The sequence below is a fragment of the Odocoileus virginianus genome, unplaced genomic scaffold, assembly GCF_023699985.2.
Source record: "Odocoileus virginianus isolate 20LAN1187 ecotype Illinois unplaced genomic scaffold, Ovbor_1.2 Unplaced_Scaffold_10, whole genome shotgun sequence".
In the NCBI taxonomy this organism is placed as follows: domain Eukaryota; kingdom Metazoa; phylum Chordata; class Mammalia; order Artiodactyla; family Cervidae; genus Odocoileus; species Odocoileus virginianus.
Genome location: NW_027224272.1, coordinates 723104 through 743475, shown reverse-complemented (window position 1 = coordinate 743475; position 20372 = coordinate 723104). Strand labels below are relative to the sequence as shown.

Here is a 20372-nt window from a genome sequence, read left to right as displayed (position 1 = left end):
AAATATTCAGTAGTTTGGCATTGCAGTTGTCTGAGGCTACAAAACCAGTTGTGACCAACTAGAGTTGGACTAAAAACTTGAAGGTGTGGGGATTAAGATATCTGCAGCGAATTTCACAATTCTGACTTGTCCCTGGGTAACATACAGGCCACATGCATATACAGAGTGGTGTGATTTCCCAGGGAAGGCCTGAGAGGGTGCCAGTTTTTTCATCTCTGGCTGATGGAGAGATGCTGTGTGAGCTGGAAGTTCAGGCTAAGGTAGAGTTGTAAACTATCTAAGTGCCGAAGGTGTGCCACAACACATATGCAGTGTTCCTTGACAAAGGGTAAAAGATTTATTATTTCAGGCATGTAAAAAACTTGTGACAAACTATATGCATACCTTGGAGATATTTGGTTTGGATTCCAGACCATTACCACAATAAAGCAAAGTAACAATAAAGTAAGTCACACAGATTTTTCTTTCCCACTGCATATGAAAGTTATGCTTTATGCTGCACTGCAGCTTAAGCATGCAAGAGAATTGTTTTAAAAGGATGTACATACCTTCATTAAAAAATACTTTATTGCTAAAAAATGCCAAAACAATCACAATAGTAACATTGAAGATCATTGATAACTATAATAAATATAAAAACAATGAAGATGTTTGAAATATTCCAAAAATTATCAAAGTGTGACAAAGTGAGCAAATACTATTGAAAAAATGGCACTTACAGACTTGCTCAATGCAGAGTTGCCATTTTTCTTCAAGTGATATCTTGAAGAAAGTGAAAAAACAGTCCACGGAATGAGAGAAAATATCCACATGACCGATATCTGATAAGGGCCTTATTTCTAGAATATATAAGCATCTATTACAATTTAATAGTGAAACAAGTAACAAAGTTTTTAAATGTGTAAAGAGTCTTAACAGTCCCCCCAAAAGTACATGCAAATGAACAATAAACACATGAAAAGATATTGAACATCATTAATCCTTCAGGTCAGTAGCTCAGTTGTATCCAACTCTTTGCAACCCCATGAACCGCAGCACACCACGCCTCCCTGTCCATCACCAACTCCTGGAGTTTACTCAAACTCATGTCCATTGAGTCGGTGATGCCATCCAACCATCTCATCCTCTGTCGTCCCCTTCTCCTCCCACCTTCAATCTTTCCCAGCATCAGGGTCTTTTCTAACAAGTCAGTTCTTCACATCAGGTGGCCAAAGTATTGGAGTTTCAGCTTCAACATCAGTCCTTCCAATGAATATTCAGGACTGATTTCCTTTAGGATGGACTGGTTGGATCTCCTTGCAGTCCAAGGAACTGGACTTCAACAACAGCACAGTTCAAAAGCATCAGTTCTTCGGCACTCAGCTTTCTTTATAGTCCAACTCTCACATCCATACATGATTACTGGAAAAACCATAGCCTTGACTAGATGGACCTTTGTTGGCAAAGTAATGTCTCTGCTTTTTAATATGCTGTCTAGGTTGGTCATAACTTTTCTTCCAAGGAGTAAGCATCTTTTAATTTCATGACTGCAGTCACCATCTGCAGTGATTTTGGAGCCCAAAAAATAAGTCTGTCACTATTTCCCCATCTATTTCCCATGCAGTGATGGGACCAGATGCCATGATCTTAGTTTTCTGAATGTTGAGCTTTAAGCCAACTTTTCCACTCTCCTCCTTCACTTTCATCAAGAGGCTTTTTAGTTCCTCTTCACTTTCTGCCATAAGGGTGGTGTTGTCTGCATATCTGAGGTTATTGATATTTCTCCCAGCAATCTTGATTCCAGCTTGTGCTTCTTCCAGCCCAGCATTTCTCATGATGTACTCTGCATATAAGTTAAATAAGCAGGGTGACAATATACAGCCTTGACGTACTCCTTTTCCTATTTGGAACCAGTCTGTTGTTCCATGTCCACTTCTAACTGTTGCTTCCTGACCTGCATATAGGTTTCTCAAGAGGCAGGTCAGGTAGTGTGATATGCCCATCTCTTTCAGAATTTTCCAGAGTTTATTGTGATCCACACAGTCAAAGGCTTTGGCATAATCAATAAAGCAGAAATAGAACAGGAACTCTCTTGCTTTTTCGATGATGCAGATGTTGGCAATTTGATCTCTGAGTCCTCTGCCTTTTCTAAAACCACTTTGAACATCTGGAAGTTCACAGTTCACATATTGTGGAAGCCTGGCTTGGAGAATTTTGAGCATTACTATACTAATGTGTGAGATGAGTGCAATTGTGCAGTTGCCTTCTGCCATAAGGGTGGTGTTATCTGCATATCTGAGGTTGTTATTTCTCCCAGCAATCTTGATTCCAGCTTGTGCTTCATCCAGCCCAGTGTTTCTCCTGATGTATTCTGCATATAAGTTAAATAAGCAGGGTGACAATATACAACCTTGACATCCTCCTTAATCACAATGAGAAACCACTTCACACTCACTAGAATGGCTATTATAAAAATGATATACAAGAACCTTTGAGAGAAGCTGTAGAGAAAATAAGAACAATCATGCATTGTTGGTGGGAAAGGAAAATTGTGCAGCCATTTTGGAGAAGACTTTTGGAAAGCAATAATTTAAAAGATTGGGCATCCTATGTCCCAGCAGTTCCCCTCTAAGATATATGTCCATAAGAAATTAAAATCTATGTGTACTCAAACACTTCTACATGGTTTCATAGCTGTATTATCCATAATAGACAAGAACAGAAGCACCCCACATTTTCATCAACTTATGAATGGATATACAAAATGTGTTTTTTATATTGATTTAATGCCATTCATCAGTAAAAAGGAAATGATGTGCTGATAAACACCACAACATAGGTGAACCTTGAAAACATTATGCTAAGTGAAAAAAAGCCAGTCACAAAAGACCATATACTGTATGATTTCTTTTTTATGAATTGTTCAGGATAGGCAAATCTATAGAGGGACAAAGTAGATTAGTGTTTGCCTATACAGAATGGTGGAGGGGAGCAAGATGAAAGTACTCACTAAGTTGAAACTTGAATCTAGCCAACAACAGTTGTAGTCAGATGCTGCTTAAATATTATATGCCATATTAATATTGATTATATTAATATTTATATACTGTATTAATATTGATGTAGAAATTCATTGAAGTGGTTTATCTTTTGTATATCAAATTGCATAAATAAACTTATGCATGGCCTATAAAAGCTACTCTGATTGTATAAACATCAGTGATCTTGCTACCAGTAGCAAAAGAAAATAAACATTTTTATTGTGTTATACGTTTCCATAAGTCTCCGATTTTTCTTCTACTATATGTCTATATTATATGTCTTGCTTTTCATTTAAAAGTGTACAGTTTTAATGAAAATCTTTAAGTTAAATTTCAGCTTTTTCTATGCTTTAACTTGTTATACTAATTTCATGGAAATGTCGACATTATGTGATTCCTGTTATTGTATTCTCTAGGTATCTTCAGATCTTCCGATAGTGTGGGGAAACCCAGACATTACCATAGACCCTGATAACACAGTTCCGTATATTCTACATGTGTGCCCTTGGAAGCGTGGTATATTCAAAGGTAAGAAAATTGTTAATAAAATATTATTAACTACCATACTGGAAAACATGCATGATGAGAAGAAATTAAAAAGTAATTTACATTTCTTGTTTCTAATAAATGATCCAGAGGGAAATTAAGTTTTCTATTTAAGTCATTAGCTTTCTAAATAATCAGTGCTTTGGGGCATACATTTCATCTATAGTGCTATGCTTTCTTGTCCATTTATTTGAATGTGTAGGGCAAATTCCTGGAAGTAGAAATATTTAGTTAAGGCATTAACATTTAAAATTAGTGTGTGTATTAGTTGCTCAGTTGTGTCTGACTCTTTGCAACCTCATGGACTGTAGCCCGCCAGGCTCCTCTGTCCATGGACTTCTCCAGGCAAGAATACTGGAGTGGGTAGCTATTCCCTTCTCCAGGGGATCTTCCAACCCAGGGATCGAACCCAGGTCTCCTGCATTACAGGCAGATTCTTTACCATCTGAGCCACCAGAGAAGCCCCAAAATTGGAATAAGTACTTTCAAATAGTTATACCAATTTATGAGCCAGACAGTGTCCTATGAGAATTTCTTCATAAGACTAGGTATTTTAAAAACATGTACATATAATATACTTAATTGATACATGAAAAACAGGTTAAAGGCTTTGGTAGATGTGAAGTTTTCTTCCTTTTTTTTTTCTAACAAAAGCATCCATTTATACGAATTGCCTGATGGTCCCTGAAAAGAGTTGCTTGCTTGGGAATAGAAGTGAGGGATATTTCTACAAAGCTTTTGATGGAAGAGGGGTTGGAAGTATAGAAGAGTAACAGGGAATAACTGAGGAACTGTAATTCATCAAAGGAATAACTGTTCTATTTGGAAGACAATTTAGTGTCCCATGGTGGTTTGATCCTGTTGAGGAAATTATTTAAATGTTAGTAAATGGATACAGTTTAAAAGTGTAGAAAGCACATAGAGAGTAGGCTGAATGCCAGTGCCTTTAACAAGCAGAGGGAAATTTCAGAATGGCAACCACTATGATCCAGTTACTACTGCTGTCATAGAATATTCTGTGAGTGAAGAAGCCAACTCACCCACCCCTCACTCTCTACTTCTAATTGGCTTGACCCCACATGTCACCATAGTCATAGCTGTTAGCATCTTATGAAATCTTCCCATCACTTTTCAGACACTTGACTTTGCAAAACCTGTTACTATTCTCCATGTAATACGTAGATTTTGAGCTAGAGTGAGCCTATTTCAAGCATTTCAATAAAGTAGCATTTTTTGCCATTTTTATGATAATTCAAAAGATTTTAATTGATTTTAAGAAATATAAATTTCAGTTTTTATTCTCATCATTAAATGACAGTCTTAATGATAGCTTTTCCTTAGTTTTAGAATTTTGATTAATCTTTCATAAAGGATAACAAGTCATTCAGAATTGCCATTATTATTTTTGATATAGGTAATAAATTTGAGTTTCCTGTCCTATAAAAGGCAGTAAGGTCTGCTATGTGTGAGAAGAAATGTAAGAGGAACTTTAAATGGTAGAATGTTGTTGAATTAGGAGTGTTTATGACTCCATTAAGCAAAATAGAGCCACTGATCCATGAATCAGACTCTTAAAGTTATAGAAATAGAGCTAAGAAAAATTAAATAATCAGATTTAATATGTCTTTATATAGTCATTTTTGTTGATTTTGGCAGCATTTTAGAAATGCTAAAAATTTTAAAACATATTTTCAAATTTCAAAACATTTTCACTCATCGGATAAAGACTCAGCATGCTGATTTGAAGGACTTTAGAAGAAATTTAGAAACATTAAAGGCACCTCAGGGCATATTGTTAGGTGAAATGAATTAGTAAATATTGCTGGCTACACAAGAGCCTTTGCAGGCTTTATAATTTTGAAAAATATTTGCAAGACATTTTCATGATTGTGCTTCCCAGGGCAGTCCGTTAGATTTGAATTAATGTTACCATTATGATTTGGACAGGCTGAGCCTGTAAAGAAGGCAAGCTCCATTTTTATTGATATTACTGTTGGAAGGCTTCTACAACATTTTAAGCAGTGGAGATGTAATTGCTTCAGAACAGTTGTTAATCTGTTGTAATATAAAGAAAACTGGACTAAAATTTTCATGCATATGTGAGAATGTTCCTATTTGTACTGGTTAAAGAAGTACGTCAGTGTCTGTGTGTCTGTGTGTATCACTGGTCTTGAAAACTTTGTGCATGTTTTTAGTTCTATACTTAACTATATAAACAGTTATTCACAAAAGGCCTATAATTTGGAGAGTCTTGATGAGTATAGTAGTTATAAACAAAGCTGACCTTCAACCAGTTACACTCTGTTCATTAAAATATTTTCACAGATGCTTTTCCTCATATGTTGGCAATCCTTAATTGTTTGAACTCCACTGTAATGTAACTTTTGAACTCTAGCCACCACAGCCTATCCCTTTGGCCCCCGGCCTCCCTAATAATTCAGCAAGATATAAAGGGTTAGCACAAGCCTCAGAATTTGGATCCAGCATCCTTTCTGATTGACCCTGGCTGGAATATAGGTTTGTTAATTATTTCAAATATTACTGCTGGATACAAAGATAAATATTGTGTGGCTCCTGCCTCCTGGGAATTCGTATCTGGTGGTGGAAATACATATCCATAAATCATCTAGTACAAGGTACACTTTGATATACCACAAGTTTAAACATGGCACTGATAATGGAAAACATTAACCCTAACAGTGGGAGTCTGAGAGGGTTTCTTAGGGGATAATGGTTTTGATCTGGACCTTAAAGCTGGACCTTTGAGCTGGGACTTATCAGCCAACATGGTGAGCAGAGCAGAGGAAACAACCTTATTGAAAACACAGAAAAGATATTTTCTGTAAATAATGAATAGCAGGGGTATGTCTGGAGTGTGTATTTGTGGCAGCCAATGCGGAGTGACATACAGTTAGAAATACAGGCAGACTTTGTGGTATGGAATTTTTGTTTTACCTCTTATTGCAGTTGCAGCCATTGAAGGTTTCTGAGGGGCATGAGTCAACTGAGTTTTAGAAAGAAAAGTCTAGACATAATATACAATACAGATAGGGAGTACAAGACAGGGTGGATAGATCTGAGAGCATTTAGTGGACTTTAGTAATACTCTGGTTGACCAGTTCTCAATATTCATTTGTGCCTCTTATACTGAAAGGAGACCCTGAGAGAAGAGTTTAATTGCAAGTAGTCTATTTGAGAGGTGATCACAGAAAGCACACTGACTGAATGAAGTAAGATGCTGAAAGGAAAAAGTCAGTAAAAAGTAAGGTATATATCAAATTACTGCTGAGACCTGGGGAAACTTATTGGTAACTTTCTGAGAGAATTGTCAGGCTGAAGGGCAAGCAAATTGAGGTAAACATCCTCTAACTCCTCTCCATCAATCATTAATGTTTGTTCTTAGGGAAGATTACACGGCAGTGAATCCCCACTGGAAAAAAGTCATAGGAGACCATTGTGTATGGGAGCTGTCTGCAGAGGGGATTTTCGTGGGTCACTTGAGTTATAGGTGACATATACTATACTGGGTGTCATGGCATACTGATTGATAGGCAAGAATTTTTAAAAATGGATGGATTTAGAATTATGACAGCAGCCTGAAGTGAGCTACAATCATGTTTCATATGTGCCCACATGGAGGTTTTAATATGAATGCCTGTTTCGCCATGGAACAAAAAGATAATATTGACCATTTAAATGAAGATTGAAGGCAGACCAAACAAGTCCAATGATAGTGAGTTAAAAAACAGAAGGAAAATTTCAGGTAAAGTGACAGTGTAAAATGATGCTTTTACAGCTTAGGTTTCAAGGGAATCAGATTCTAGGATGGGAGATGAGCGTATAGGACATGTATTAGGGAATGTGTTGTCATCAACACTTGTGAAAGCAAAGGTAAGAAAGGATAATACTGAGCAGAGGAAAGAGCTGGGTTTCCGGACAGGCCAAGTAAAGGCGTTCAGTCAACTCACTGGGTTCTCTGAAGCTGGGATGGTCCTTTGGAATTGTCCCAAGTTAGGAGAAGGGGACTGGGCCTTTATGCTGCTGTGTGATGATTAGTCATTGAAAAGTGGACTACATGTGGAAGGAGGTTTGACCTTGGAGGAGGCTTGCTTTTTCCACTCAAGTCAGTGTCTGAAGAGGGTTTGACCAGATGGTCATTTACCAGTGTCATTCCTAGTAGCAACAGAAATAAGTCCTTCATTCCTGAACAGGACTATGGTTGATGCAGCATAGCATTTACCACAGTTGTTTTTGATAAAGAATGAATATTAAGAGAGAAGGGAGAAAAGAGAGTCAAGTGTACTGCTGCTGCTGCTGCTAAGTCGCTTCAGTCGTGTCCGACTCTGTGTGACCCCATAGACGGCAGCCCACCAGGCTCCCCCGTCCCTGGGATTCTCCAGGCAAGAACACTGGAGTGGGTTGCCATTTCCTTCTCCAATGCATGAAAGTGAAAAGTGAAAGTGAAGTCGCTCAGTCGTGTCCAACTCTTAGCGACCCCATGGACTGCAGCCCACCAGGCTCCTCCATCCATGGGATTTTCCAGGCAAGAGTACTGGAGTGGGGTGCCATTGCCTTCTCTGGTACTTACGATAGTAAGCAACTCTAAGGAAAGGTGATTAACATTAACTGAGAGAGAAGCCATCAGCAGGATGGACTTCCTAGTTAGGGAGGGAAAGCCCAGTTCTATCTTGATTTGAAGGCTATCTTTTTGTGTCAATAAATTTCAGGAAAATGGAAACATATTGAATCAGTCAACTCTAGATATGAAAACATAGACCCTTAAAGGGAAACAGAAGCACAAAGTCAAGCAAACAAAACCACCATGTGTAAAGGCAGAAATGTGTTAATGACTACACATTAAAATATAATGGCTTAATTCTCTCCTTAACAACCACAAAATGACCTCTCTGGGCATTAGAATGCAAAAAGCTAATATTACTCTCCATTATTACAGTATTAGTATGTAGCAAAATATAGAAATGTAGTAATAGACTGTGGCTCATTTGTAGTAGTGAAATATGCAAGTAAATTTCCACTTGTCTCAGGTAGAAACTTGATTTTTTTTGTACAAGATCAATATTTACGTGGAGATGATTAGGCCTTAGTGATTAGCATATACTTTAGTAGCAGTAATCCTTATATTTATTTTCATTGTAAGAGTATAATATGATTCACAAATAAGATTTAAAGATGGCTATAAACATGCATGTTCACAATGTATGTGCTCCTAATATAGCACAAAGAAAATGAACTTGTAAGGATTAAGGTTATACAGTTTTTGTTTTGTTTTTTTTTTTATGGTCGCTCTGCTTATTTTTTTTCATTTATTTTTATTAGTTGGAGGCTAATTACTATACAGTTTGATACATATCATTTTTTCTAAGAGTTCATTCCATTTGCTCTTTAATAACCTACATATAGCATGTATGTCTCTGGCATAACTTTCTGAGTTTGTTATGAGGATGTCACACTAATCAGCTCAGTGCGCTCCAGCTTGTGAATATCAGGGTCATAATATAACTTTAGAAAGCAGATTTTACTAACAGACAGGTGACTATCTAAACTTGTAGGGATGCCTCTAGGGCCCCCTTTCTGTGAAGAGAAATGAAGAGTTATAAAGCTAAATAATTAATTTGGGGCTTGTGAAATCTGGGCCCAAACCATGCAAGCATGAGCTCTGTGGCAGTTTGGTTTTCATATTCCCAGTTATCACCCCAAAACACAAGACTCCAGGCTACCACAAAGTAGTCCATATTCCAGGACAGATAGCATCTTCAGTGATGACTCACTGCAGTGGATTGCTGCTCTCTTAGCTTGTATGTGTGTTTAACTTAAAAATTTCATTTGAGGGGGTATTCTCTGGACATCTCTTCCAACATATCATAGAAATGGCGATCCCTGTTTATCTTTAAGCAGCTTTTATCTTATTAACTTGTGCAGTTGATTTATTTAATGTAAGTATAAGACTTCACAGTGATCCCTTATGAATGCCTTCTTGTGAGCGACATGCTTTCATTTCCCGGGAAGAAGTCTTTAGAAATCATTACAATTGTTAATGACATTTGTGGTGGTAGTTTAGTTGCTAAGACATGTCCAGCTCTTGTGACCCCGTGGACTGTAGCCCGCCAGGCTCCTTGTCCATGGGATTCTCCAGACAAGAATACTGGAGTGGGTTGCCATTTCCTTCTTTAGGGGATCTTCCCAACCCAGGGATTGAACCTGTGTCTCCTGCCTTGTGGGTGGACTCTTTACCCACTGAGCCACCAGGGAAAACCATTTGTTTGTGACCAAAAAAGAAAAGGGTGAGATGGGGGGAATATTTGGATACTGAATATCTTATCTTTGTCTAAGAGTTGTAGAAGTTCACCAGGATTAGTCATTTAAATTTATGAACAAATATTAGGTTGAAATAATTTAGTATGTGAATCATGGCATGGTGACCCAAAATGACCTCTAAATGTTGAACAAGAAGATTTTTACACCTAAAACTAATTTAATGTTATATGTAGATTTTATGTCAATTAAAAATACACATTAAAAAAAGACATTTCATAAACCATTCATTTATAGTGTCAAGTATTTGTTTAGCATACTACATGGACACAGTTCAATACTATTCTTTTTTTATTCTACAGTAGGAAACTAAATGCTGAGAATCCATATTTTAAGATGGTTTCCAGTCATGTTAGTAAATTTAGTCTCTACCCTGAGCATTCGTGATAAAGTGGCCTTAGTCTCTCTTATATCCATGACCCTTGACAGGCTGATTGCTCCAGAAAGTAGGTAATGATAATTTTGAGGTAGCCCACAATTACCCTGTATTTTTTTCAAAGGCAGCTGAAGGTGCTTTTTCCCTTGCTGAAAAGTGATTGTATTTATTCAGTTCAACACAACTGTGAATTATAGCTAAGATTTATTTCTGCAAATTTGCAATTCGAAAGTTCTTATGCTGGAATGAGATCTATCATGACATTGGCACAAGAAAGCCTCCTCCAAATGATTGCAAAGAGGTTTTAGTCAGCTTTGCTAAAGACTTTTAAAAATTTCTGTTCAGTGAACTTCTGCTTAATGTCAAAACAAAGTGTTTAATGTGTGCATAACAAAGTTCTTATGTTAGGCCTATGTTTAAACAAGATAGGATTAGTTTTTATAGCTGGCACCCCACTACTCTCTGACATAATACACTTTCTAGAGAGAGATGTATTACCAGTTTGAAATACAAATTCAGCTCAAAATTTGATTTCTAATATTGTATGTGATGAGAAGCCTGCTTGTCATGTGTATATTCAGAATGTGACTCTGAGCAAGAGCAGTGCTATTTAAATTTGCATTTTTTATTTAAAGTCTGGGCAGTGTATTCTTGCTAACTGCCACATTGCAATGGCAGAATTGCACATCTTTTACTTTGCTATCTCTTATCTTACTGTTACTGGGTCACAAAGGAACATGTTCAAAAGGTGCATGTGACTTCAATCTCCAATTACATTGTTCTCTAGTTGGGCACCTTGGCAGTATACTTAGCGTCTCTGATTATCAGATTTTTTACATGTAAAATATAGGTAATACTTAAACTTTCAGGGTAGTTATGGGCATAAAATGGAGATATATGAAAAGTGCTCATCTGGTAGGTCTTAAACTAATATTTATCACCCTTATTTAATATGCTAACTGCATTTTTGAAAATTCTCTAACATGATATGGATATATGGGAGGGTTTAGGGCTTCTTTTGTTTCCACTCTCTCCTAGTTGATCTCATTGAAAATGCCAGAGGCGGTTCTATCAAAAGCTTGGCTGAAATAGAATTTGGATCTCGCTGGCTTATTCCCACCAGTGTTGTAGACTATACAGTTATAGGAGCATAAAAACCAGTTAGATGCCACTGGTATTTCAAAACAAATGCTGGCTGTTGTAAATGCCATAAAGCATTTTCATGTTCTTTTAGGTGAAGGAAATGGTTTGCAAAAACAGGGCCTTGAGGCAGTGCAGAGAGAATGAATTGAGTTTGTTTGGATCCGCTCATGGTCCTCTGGGCTCTCCTCTTAGTTTTCCCTATCTCTGCTTTCCCAGACAGCCTCTGCTCTGATAGTTGATAAAAGCTCTACCTGCCTGAGTGGGATTAACCTGGGTGAGGCTTGTGAACACTAGATGTATCTTCCTGCCCCAACCCCAAAGTCAAAATCAGTATTAACTCTAGTCTCAAGGTCTACTCATATAATAGGCTCGAGATAAATTCATACATGTTAATAGATCAAAGAAGGAGGCAAATTTAGTATTTTCAGCCTTTGCACAGGATGTTCTGTCCTCTGAGTGCCAGGCTAACACTGGCCTGCAGACCAACACCTGACATGTAGCAGCAGGTATCCAGTTAGTATCAAAGGGAAAAAGTAATACAGTTCAAAAATTATTTCTAAAATAGTTTTTAAATTGCTTAGTAGTACAATAAGAGGAGTGCAATAAAATACGAGTACAAGGAAGATTTACAGACTTGGAGAAAAGCATAAATTTGGAAACTGCATCTATTCTGTCAAACTAAGACACTCCTGAGATTCCAGTGTTTGCCTTGGAACCCACATTTAATTGGTACAACATTCACTCATAATTGATGATCATGTATCAGAGACATAGTTCTCCCTCAGAATGCAAGGCAGGCTGTAGATGCTTTCTTGAATATAAGTTCAGGTTGGTCTTAGAAGAAGGCTGTAGTGGCTACTGAATCTACCCCATGATATTCTGGTTAAAAACTTCATATTTGAATTTTGAACTACTGATTTATATACACACTATATATATATATATATATATATATATATATATATATATACTATATATATATTAGCAAGTCACGGCCTTTTCTCAGGTAAAACTTTTACTGAAGAATCTCAGAGAGAGGGATTTATTGTAAATAATTTATTCATACATTTATATGAAAATTTTCAAATTCAAAGCATCCTTCAAAGAGGCTTTCTAGTATATGAGAAATTAAACATAACCTATTGAAATTAACAGGGTTAAAGTTTCAGAAATTCCAAAACTTTAAAACCATTGTTTGTCTTTTAATTTTTTTCTTTTATTGAAGTATACTTGAGATATATATATACACACACACATATTCTTTTTTAAAAAATATTCTTTTCCATAATGGTTTATCATAGAATATTGACTATAGTTCCGTGTGCTATGCAATAGGACCTTGTTTATCCAGTCCATATATAAGAGCTTATATCTGCTAACCACAAACTCCCATTCTATTCTTCCCCCACCCCACCTCCCCACTGGCAACCATGAAGTCTGTTCTCTATGTATGTGAGTCTGTTTCTGTTTCATAGATAGGTTCATTTGTGCCATATTTTAGATTCCACATGTAAGTGATATGATATGATATGGTTTTGTCTTTCTGACTTACTTCACTTAATATGATAATCTCTAGTTCTATCCATGTTGCTGCAAATGGCATTGTTTGTTCTTTTTATGGCTGAGTAGTATTCCATTGTGTATATATACCACATCTTCTTTATCCATTCATCTGTCAGTGGACATTTAGGTTCTTTTCATGTTTTGGCTATCGTGAATAGTGCTGCAACAAATATTGGGGCACATGTATCTTTTTGAATTATAGTTTTGTCTGGATATATGCCCAGGAGTGGGATTACTGGATCATATGGCAACTCTATTTTTAGTTTTTTGAGGAACCTCCATACTGTTTTTCATAGTGACTGTACCAACTTTTATTCCCACCAACAGTGTAGGAGGGTTCCCTTTTCTCCACACCCTCTCCAACATTTATTATTTGTAGACTTTTTAATGATGGCCATTCTGACTGGTGTGAGGTGGTACCTCACTGTAGTTTTGATTTGCATTTCTCTAATAATTAATGATGTTGAACATGTTTTCATGTGCCTGTTGGCCATCTGTATTTAAATATTTTTTTCTTAACATGAAACTACTTCAAAAAGTTTTGCAAATTGTGTTGAACACTTGCCTATTGACATTCTGCAGTTTTATAAAATGTGACTGCTCTCTTTTTACCCTGTGGATGGGGCCTAAGGATACTTTTAATGCTATAATTCATTTTTATCTCATGCAGGAATTAATCATAGAAATAAAGTGAAAATAAAATAAACAATAAATGAGGACTTTTCATGGAGGCTTAAGAAGCCACCTTCACAATGCAGTGAATCCACACAAATGAGCAAACATTTATATTTGATATCAGTGAAATATACATGACTTTATGGAACAAGAGGAGATGTACATAGAGATTTTAGTTAGATAGATATATACAAGTCTTCTGGCTATTTAAATAGGATGCCTTCATTAATTATCCTGTATTAATTACTTTGCACATGACATTGCCTAGTGCTAGAAAGATACTCATTGGGGCTGTGAATTTAACACATCCCGCTTATACAATACTTCAAATTTGGGGTGACAGTTCTCAGTTTCTGTCAATATCCTGCTTAGAAGTGGTGGGTATAATATGTGAAACACACAGTGTATTTTTAACACCTTTGTTGCAGAATGATTGATATACAGTAAGTTGTACATATTCAAAGTACAATTTGAGAAGACTTAATGTATGTATATGGGCTTCTCTGGTGGCTCAGATGGTAAAGAATCTGCCTGCAATGTGGGAGACCTGGGTTTGATCCCTGGGTTGGGAAGATCCCCTGGAGGAGGGCATGGCAACCCACTCCAGTATTCTTGCCTGGAGAATCCCCATGGACAGAGGAGCCTGGTGGGCTACAGTCCATGGGGTCACAAAGAGTTGGACACAACTGAGTGACTAAGCACAGCACAGCAACATATATATATATATATATCCATGAATCCATTGATTCAATTCAAATAGTGAATATATTTCACCCCTTAAAGTTTCCTTGTGTCCATTTTTAATCTTTTTTTTTTTCCATTTTTAATCTTTTTGCCTCTGCTCTCCTTCTGCCCAATGCCACCCTTGCCCTGGACAACCATTTATCTGTTTTCTGTCGCTTTATATGCATCTTAACAGCACTGTGTGTGTGTGTGTGTGTGTGTGTATAAAATCACACATTGTGCACCCTTTTTTGAATGTTTTCTTTTGTGCATCATAATTATTTTGAGATCCATCTATACAGTGTATGTTTCAATAGTTTATTCCTTTTATTGCTGAGTAACAGTCCCTAGAATGGATATATCATAGTTTGTTCATCTGTTTACCTATGGATAGACATTTGGGTTTTGGCATGTTGTGTTAATTACAAGAAAAGCTAATATGAGCATTCCTGTATATGTCTTTCTATGGGCATATACTTTCATTCCTCTTGGGTAAATCACTTATGTATAGAATGACTGGATAACACAGTTACTGAATTTATAACATTTTAAGAAACTGCTAGACAGTTTTTCAAAAAGATTGTTCCTTTTTCCATTCCCACCAGCAGTGTATAAATGTTCCACTTTGTCTACATACTAAAATAGGGATAATGATTTCAATATTTTCCATTTTAACTTGTGTGTAATGCTATTTTACAGTGTGGCTTTAATCTATATTTCCATAATGAATAATAAATAATTTTGAGCATATCTTCTTGTGCTTGTTTTATCTTCTATGTGAAAAGTGAAAACAAAAGCAAAAGTATTAGTCACTCAGTTGTGTCCAACTCTTTGTGACCCCATGAACTGTAGCCTGCCAGGCTCCTCTGTCTATGGAATTTTCCAGGCAAGAATACTGGAGTGGGTTGCCATTCCCTTCTCCAGGGTATCTTCCTGACCCAGGGATTGAACCCAGATCTCCTGCATTGCAGGCAAATTCTTTACCATCTGAGCCACCTTGTTATCCATATGCCTTCTTCATTGAAATGCTTTTTCAAGTCTTTTATTCATGCCCCTATTGAATTGTGTTTTCTTATTGTTGAATCTTTAGACTTTTTAGAAGTGTATTCTAGATATATTCCCTTTATTATATACATGCTTTACAAATTTTTCTCCCAGTATGTAGTTTTCCTCTTAATTTGATTAACAGTGTCTATAGAATAGCAAAAGTTGTTATTTTTCCCAGCTATATTGAGGTTTGATTGACAAATTAAAATTGTATATCCTTAAGATACAAAATGTGACAATTTGATATACATATATTTTATGAAGTGATTATAGAAGTTTTTAATTTTAATGAAATATAATCTATCAGTTTTTTTTCTTCTTTTACATTCAGGAAGAAGCATGTGGTTTTAATTGCAATCTAGACTATCACTGCTTGCTTCAGTAATGAAATCATAGGTTCTTGCTAAAGTTAAAATGTAATCCACCATTCTCTACAGCAGAAATCTGAATTCTGTAGATTTTGATAATCCTTTATAATCCTTTCCTGTTGTCTTTAGTTTCTTGATATACTCATGTCAAAATGTATTATGGAAAGAGCAAACAGTATAATTCCATGCACAAAGAAGTGGAGCCTATAAGACTACCATCTGGAGCTTAACTGTCATAGGTTTAAATTAAGAGTTTAGAAAGAGTAGGAGACAAGAGTTCTTATGGCAGTGCGGCTGCAGCCCTGGGTTTCTTTATCTCTGTTCTTCATCAGCCACATGATTTTGTTTTTCCACCTTGCCTCTTGGCTCCCTAAGGAGAAATAAAAGAAAGTGAATCAGAAATAAGGATAAAACAAAGAAAGGAAAAAATGACAGAGAAGGAGGAAGAGGGCGAGTAGAGAATTCCTTAGGCTTTCATCTTTAGTCTCCTTACTCAAATTTTAAAGGGTAGTATTTCCCTGGTGGCTCAGAGGTTAAAGTGTCTGCCTGCAGTGCAGGAGACCTGGGTTCGATCCCTGAGTTGGGAAGATCCCCTGGAGAAGGAAATTAGCAACCCACTCCAGTATTCTTGCCTGGAGAATCCCATGGAGGGAGGAGCCTGGTAGGCTACAGTCCATGGGGTCACAAAGAGTTGGACACGACTGAGCGTGCTGCGGTTCATGGGGTCACAAAGAGTCGGACACAACTGAGGGACTGAACTGAACTGAACTGACTGATGACATTAGAGACCCACTCCAGTATTCTTGCCTGGGAAATCCCATGGACAGAGGAGCCTGGTGGGCTACAGTCCATGGGGTTGCAAGAGTTGGATACAACTTAGCAACTAAACAACAATGATATTTGAGAAACAGCAATTAAGATTAATTTGATCGTATATAATATAATGTGCATAGAAGAAATACTTATGGAAAAAACTTCATGACAGTTAATGTGCCTCCATGAAATTCTCAAGTGGATAAAATTCAGACCATACAGTGATTTTTCCGTAACAGTTCTCGTCATTCGTGAGAGGGAGTGGTGAAGGTCCATTGGAAGGAGCAAGAAGGATGTGAGGGAACCAAGTGTAAAGAGTCAAAGACCTTGCCAAGTTTAACTATTGCCATGAAATCTTGCTTTTGCAGGTTTTGTAAGGGATGTTATATTTTAGGTGATCAGTGAGCAGTATCTGAGAATTATCACGTTAGGTCAGAATAAGTATTTTCGAGGTATGTGAGTGATTTTTCTGTTTTTCTGATCAAATACCCATTTATTCCATGATATTTGCACATGGTTTAATGTGCCATATCCCATATTCTATGTTAGGTAAATAATTGTGCCTTTGTCACTTACTAACTGTATGACCTGGAGTAAGTTACCCAATCTTCTCTATACCCTCAGTTGCTCAGCTTTAAAATAAATTCAGTGAGTAATTAACTCATATATTTATGAAAGTGGTTAAATAGGTAATGAATGTGAAGCATTTTGCACTTGCCTAATGCAGAATAATCATTCAGTAAATGTTTTTTCATTATTTTCAAAAGAAATTAATGTGAAATTACATTCCTCAGTCTATAAATTTGAGTTTGATATTTACATTTTACAAGAGAGTATGAAATTAGAAAAAACTAATTCCTGATTTTTAAAAATGACTTATATACTAGGGGATTTGTTTTACTTACTATTCAAACATTTAGACTGTTTACAAAGGACAAATAATCCATTTCTCAAAATACAAGTTTGTGCTATTAAAAAACATAATAGCTATAATTATGATTCCTATTAGAATTTTTGTAACACTCATTCAAACTGAAAATCTCCATTAAATGAACGATGTTGTATTTTAGAGAGTTGCTTTTGTTCACTACTATTATTTCTGTTACACCTATAGTTTTTTCCAAAGTAGTCTAATAATTTTCCTATCACTCTAATAAACTCAAGCACCAATAATCAAGGTTTTATTTTTGTTCCATTTTGAATTAGTTGGCTTTTGCCAGAAAAGAGGAATACAGGGAACGAATTAATCATATGTACATATATATTGTGGCAAAATATCATTGTCATTTGAAATACATATTCTTCTGTAATTATTTACTGCATTTTGTTTGAAGGTTCATTACTACCAGTCATGTTGCTGAGTCAATAGTTATTCTTCGTAATAAAAGTTTATAAGAAGTTGGCCACATATCTCTTCTACCATAGTTAATTAATAACTGAAAATAATGCCATTTAAAAGTGTGATTGTTTAGAAATAAAACTTATATTGCCAATGAAAAAGTTTTTCACTGGAGAAAATGTATATAAATCAGTGGTGTAATTCCAAGATACATTTTTAAAATGTTATTTCAATTAAAACATAAGCTACTAAATAGACCTTTAATTTCTCTTACAGTTCTCTTCATCCATTTCTGTTTTTTCAGATGAATGTGTAATTTCTCATTTTGGTATATAACATATGGTCTTACACTCATATAGGACTTTTGAGCTGTTTTTCAAATAGTTGTCAAATTTCTATCTGCTATAGGGTAATAAAAATATAATAATGTTTAAATGGGTATGTTAGAGGAAGAAAAAATGTGTCAAGTATATAAATAACTGAAATGAGAAAGAAGAGAGGAAGTGTACTTTTAATTCTTGAAATTATTTCATAGTATTTGAAGTAGTGATTAGTGGAAAAGTGAAAGTGAAGTCGCTCAGTCGTGTCCGACTCTTTGCGACCCCATGGACAGTAGCCTGCACCAGGCTCCTCCGTCCATGGGATTTTCTAGGCAAGAGTACTGGAGTGGGTTGCCATTTCCTTCTCCAGGGAATCTTCCCAACCCAGGGATCGAACCCAGGTCTCCCACATTGTAGACAGACGCTTTACCATCTGAGCCACCAGGGAAGTCCAAAGTAGTGATTAGGTTCCCTTATTATTTAGTATGCATATTAACATATGTAAGTTTATCCAAATAATGGTTTTACCTAACTGAATTGTTGTATTAGTTTTCTTTTCTAATTGTTCATTGCTGGTGTACATGAATTTACCCTTCATTCATTCATTCCTGAAATGAGTCTCATTTGATTCTGATATATAATTCTTTTGATATGTTGCTGATTTTCTAGTATTTTATTGAAAATTTTTGAATCAATGTTCATTGGGATATTAAATTTTAGTTTTCTTGTACTGTCTTTGTCTAGTTTTTGTATCATGGCAATGCCGGCCTCCTAGAATGAGTTAGAAATTTTTCTCTCCTCCTCACTATTTTGGAAATGCTAATTCTTCTTTAAATGTTTGGTAGAATTAAACAGTGAAGCCATCTTGTGCTGAGCTTTTCTCTGCAGGGAGTTTTTGATTACTGATTTAATTTTCTTCCTAATTTTGTGTCTATTCAAGTTTTCTATTATTCATACATCAGTGAGTGTTTTAGGAAATTATCCATTTCATTTAAGTTTATCCAATTTTTGGCACATAATTGTTTATAATATTCTCATATATATGCATACATAATGCTTTTTATTTTGGTAAAAATAATAGTAATGTCCTACTTTATTTCTGATTTTATTTATTTGAGTCTTCTCTCTTTTTTCCTAGTCCATCTAGCTAATGACCTACCATTTCTGTTGATTTTTTCAAAGAACAAACTTTTGGGGGTTTTTTTGTTTCCTTTATTTTTCTGTTCTGTTATTACTTCCCTCCATTCTAAATTTTGTTTTTCTTACTGCTAATTTTGGGTTTAATTTGCTCTTCTTTTTGTAGTTCATATAGTGTACAGTTAGGTTGTTCATTTGAGATTATTCTTTTTTTTAATGAAATCATTTACTGCTATACATTGCCCTCAGCACTGCTCTTATTGCATCCTTTGTTTTATATGCTATGTTTTCATTTTCAATTTTCTCAAGATATTTTCTAATTATTATTGTGATTTCTTCTTTGAAATATTGTTTGAGTATGTTGTTTAATTTCTAAATTTATATACTTCCTTCTGTTGCTTATAATTGAACTCCATTGTGATGAGGAAAAATGCTTTGTGCAATTTCAGTATTTTAAAATTTATTAAGATCCACTTCGTGGTTTCACATGTGATCTACCCTAAACATTGTTCCTTATTCATTTGAGAAGAATGTGTCTTCTGCTGCTGTTTTGTGGGATGTTCTATGTAGTCAGTTAGGTTTAGTTGTTTTATAGTTTTGTTCACATTCTCTATTTCCATATTTGTCTCTCTGTCTAGTTGTTCTATCCATTAATGAATGTGGGATATTGAGGTCTCTAGCTATTATTGTAGGATTATCTATTTCTCCTGGTTTTATCAATTTTTTCTTCATATATTTTGGGCCTCTGTTTTTAGGTGTGTATAGGTCTATAGGTTTTAATCTAATATTGCTAAATTGAATCTTTTTTATTTAATAATTGTTACTATTGCAGAATGATCACATTAAATCTAAATATCAATCAGTGCACACTTAGAATTTTTTTCTTGTATTGAGAACTTTTAAGATTTACTCTCTTAGCAACTTTCTAATATGCAATACAGTATTATTAGCTGTAGTCATCATGCTGTA

At 35.7% G+C, this 20372-nt stretch overlaps 1 protein-coding gene across 1 annotated transcript in view; it reads left to right on the top strand.

Annotated features, from left to right (window-relative positions):
* Nucleotides 1-20372, top strand: part of CFAP47 (cilia and flagella associated protein 47) — a 491580-nt gene that overhangs the window by 316100 nt on the left and 155108 nt on the right. The window contains exon 49 of the mRNA XM_020881679.2: nt 3437-3548. Coding sequence (XP_020737338.2) covers nt 3437-3548 — 112 coding nt within the window. The remainder of the gene's footprint in view (nt 1-3436; nt 3549-20372) is intronic.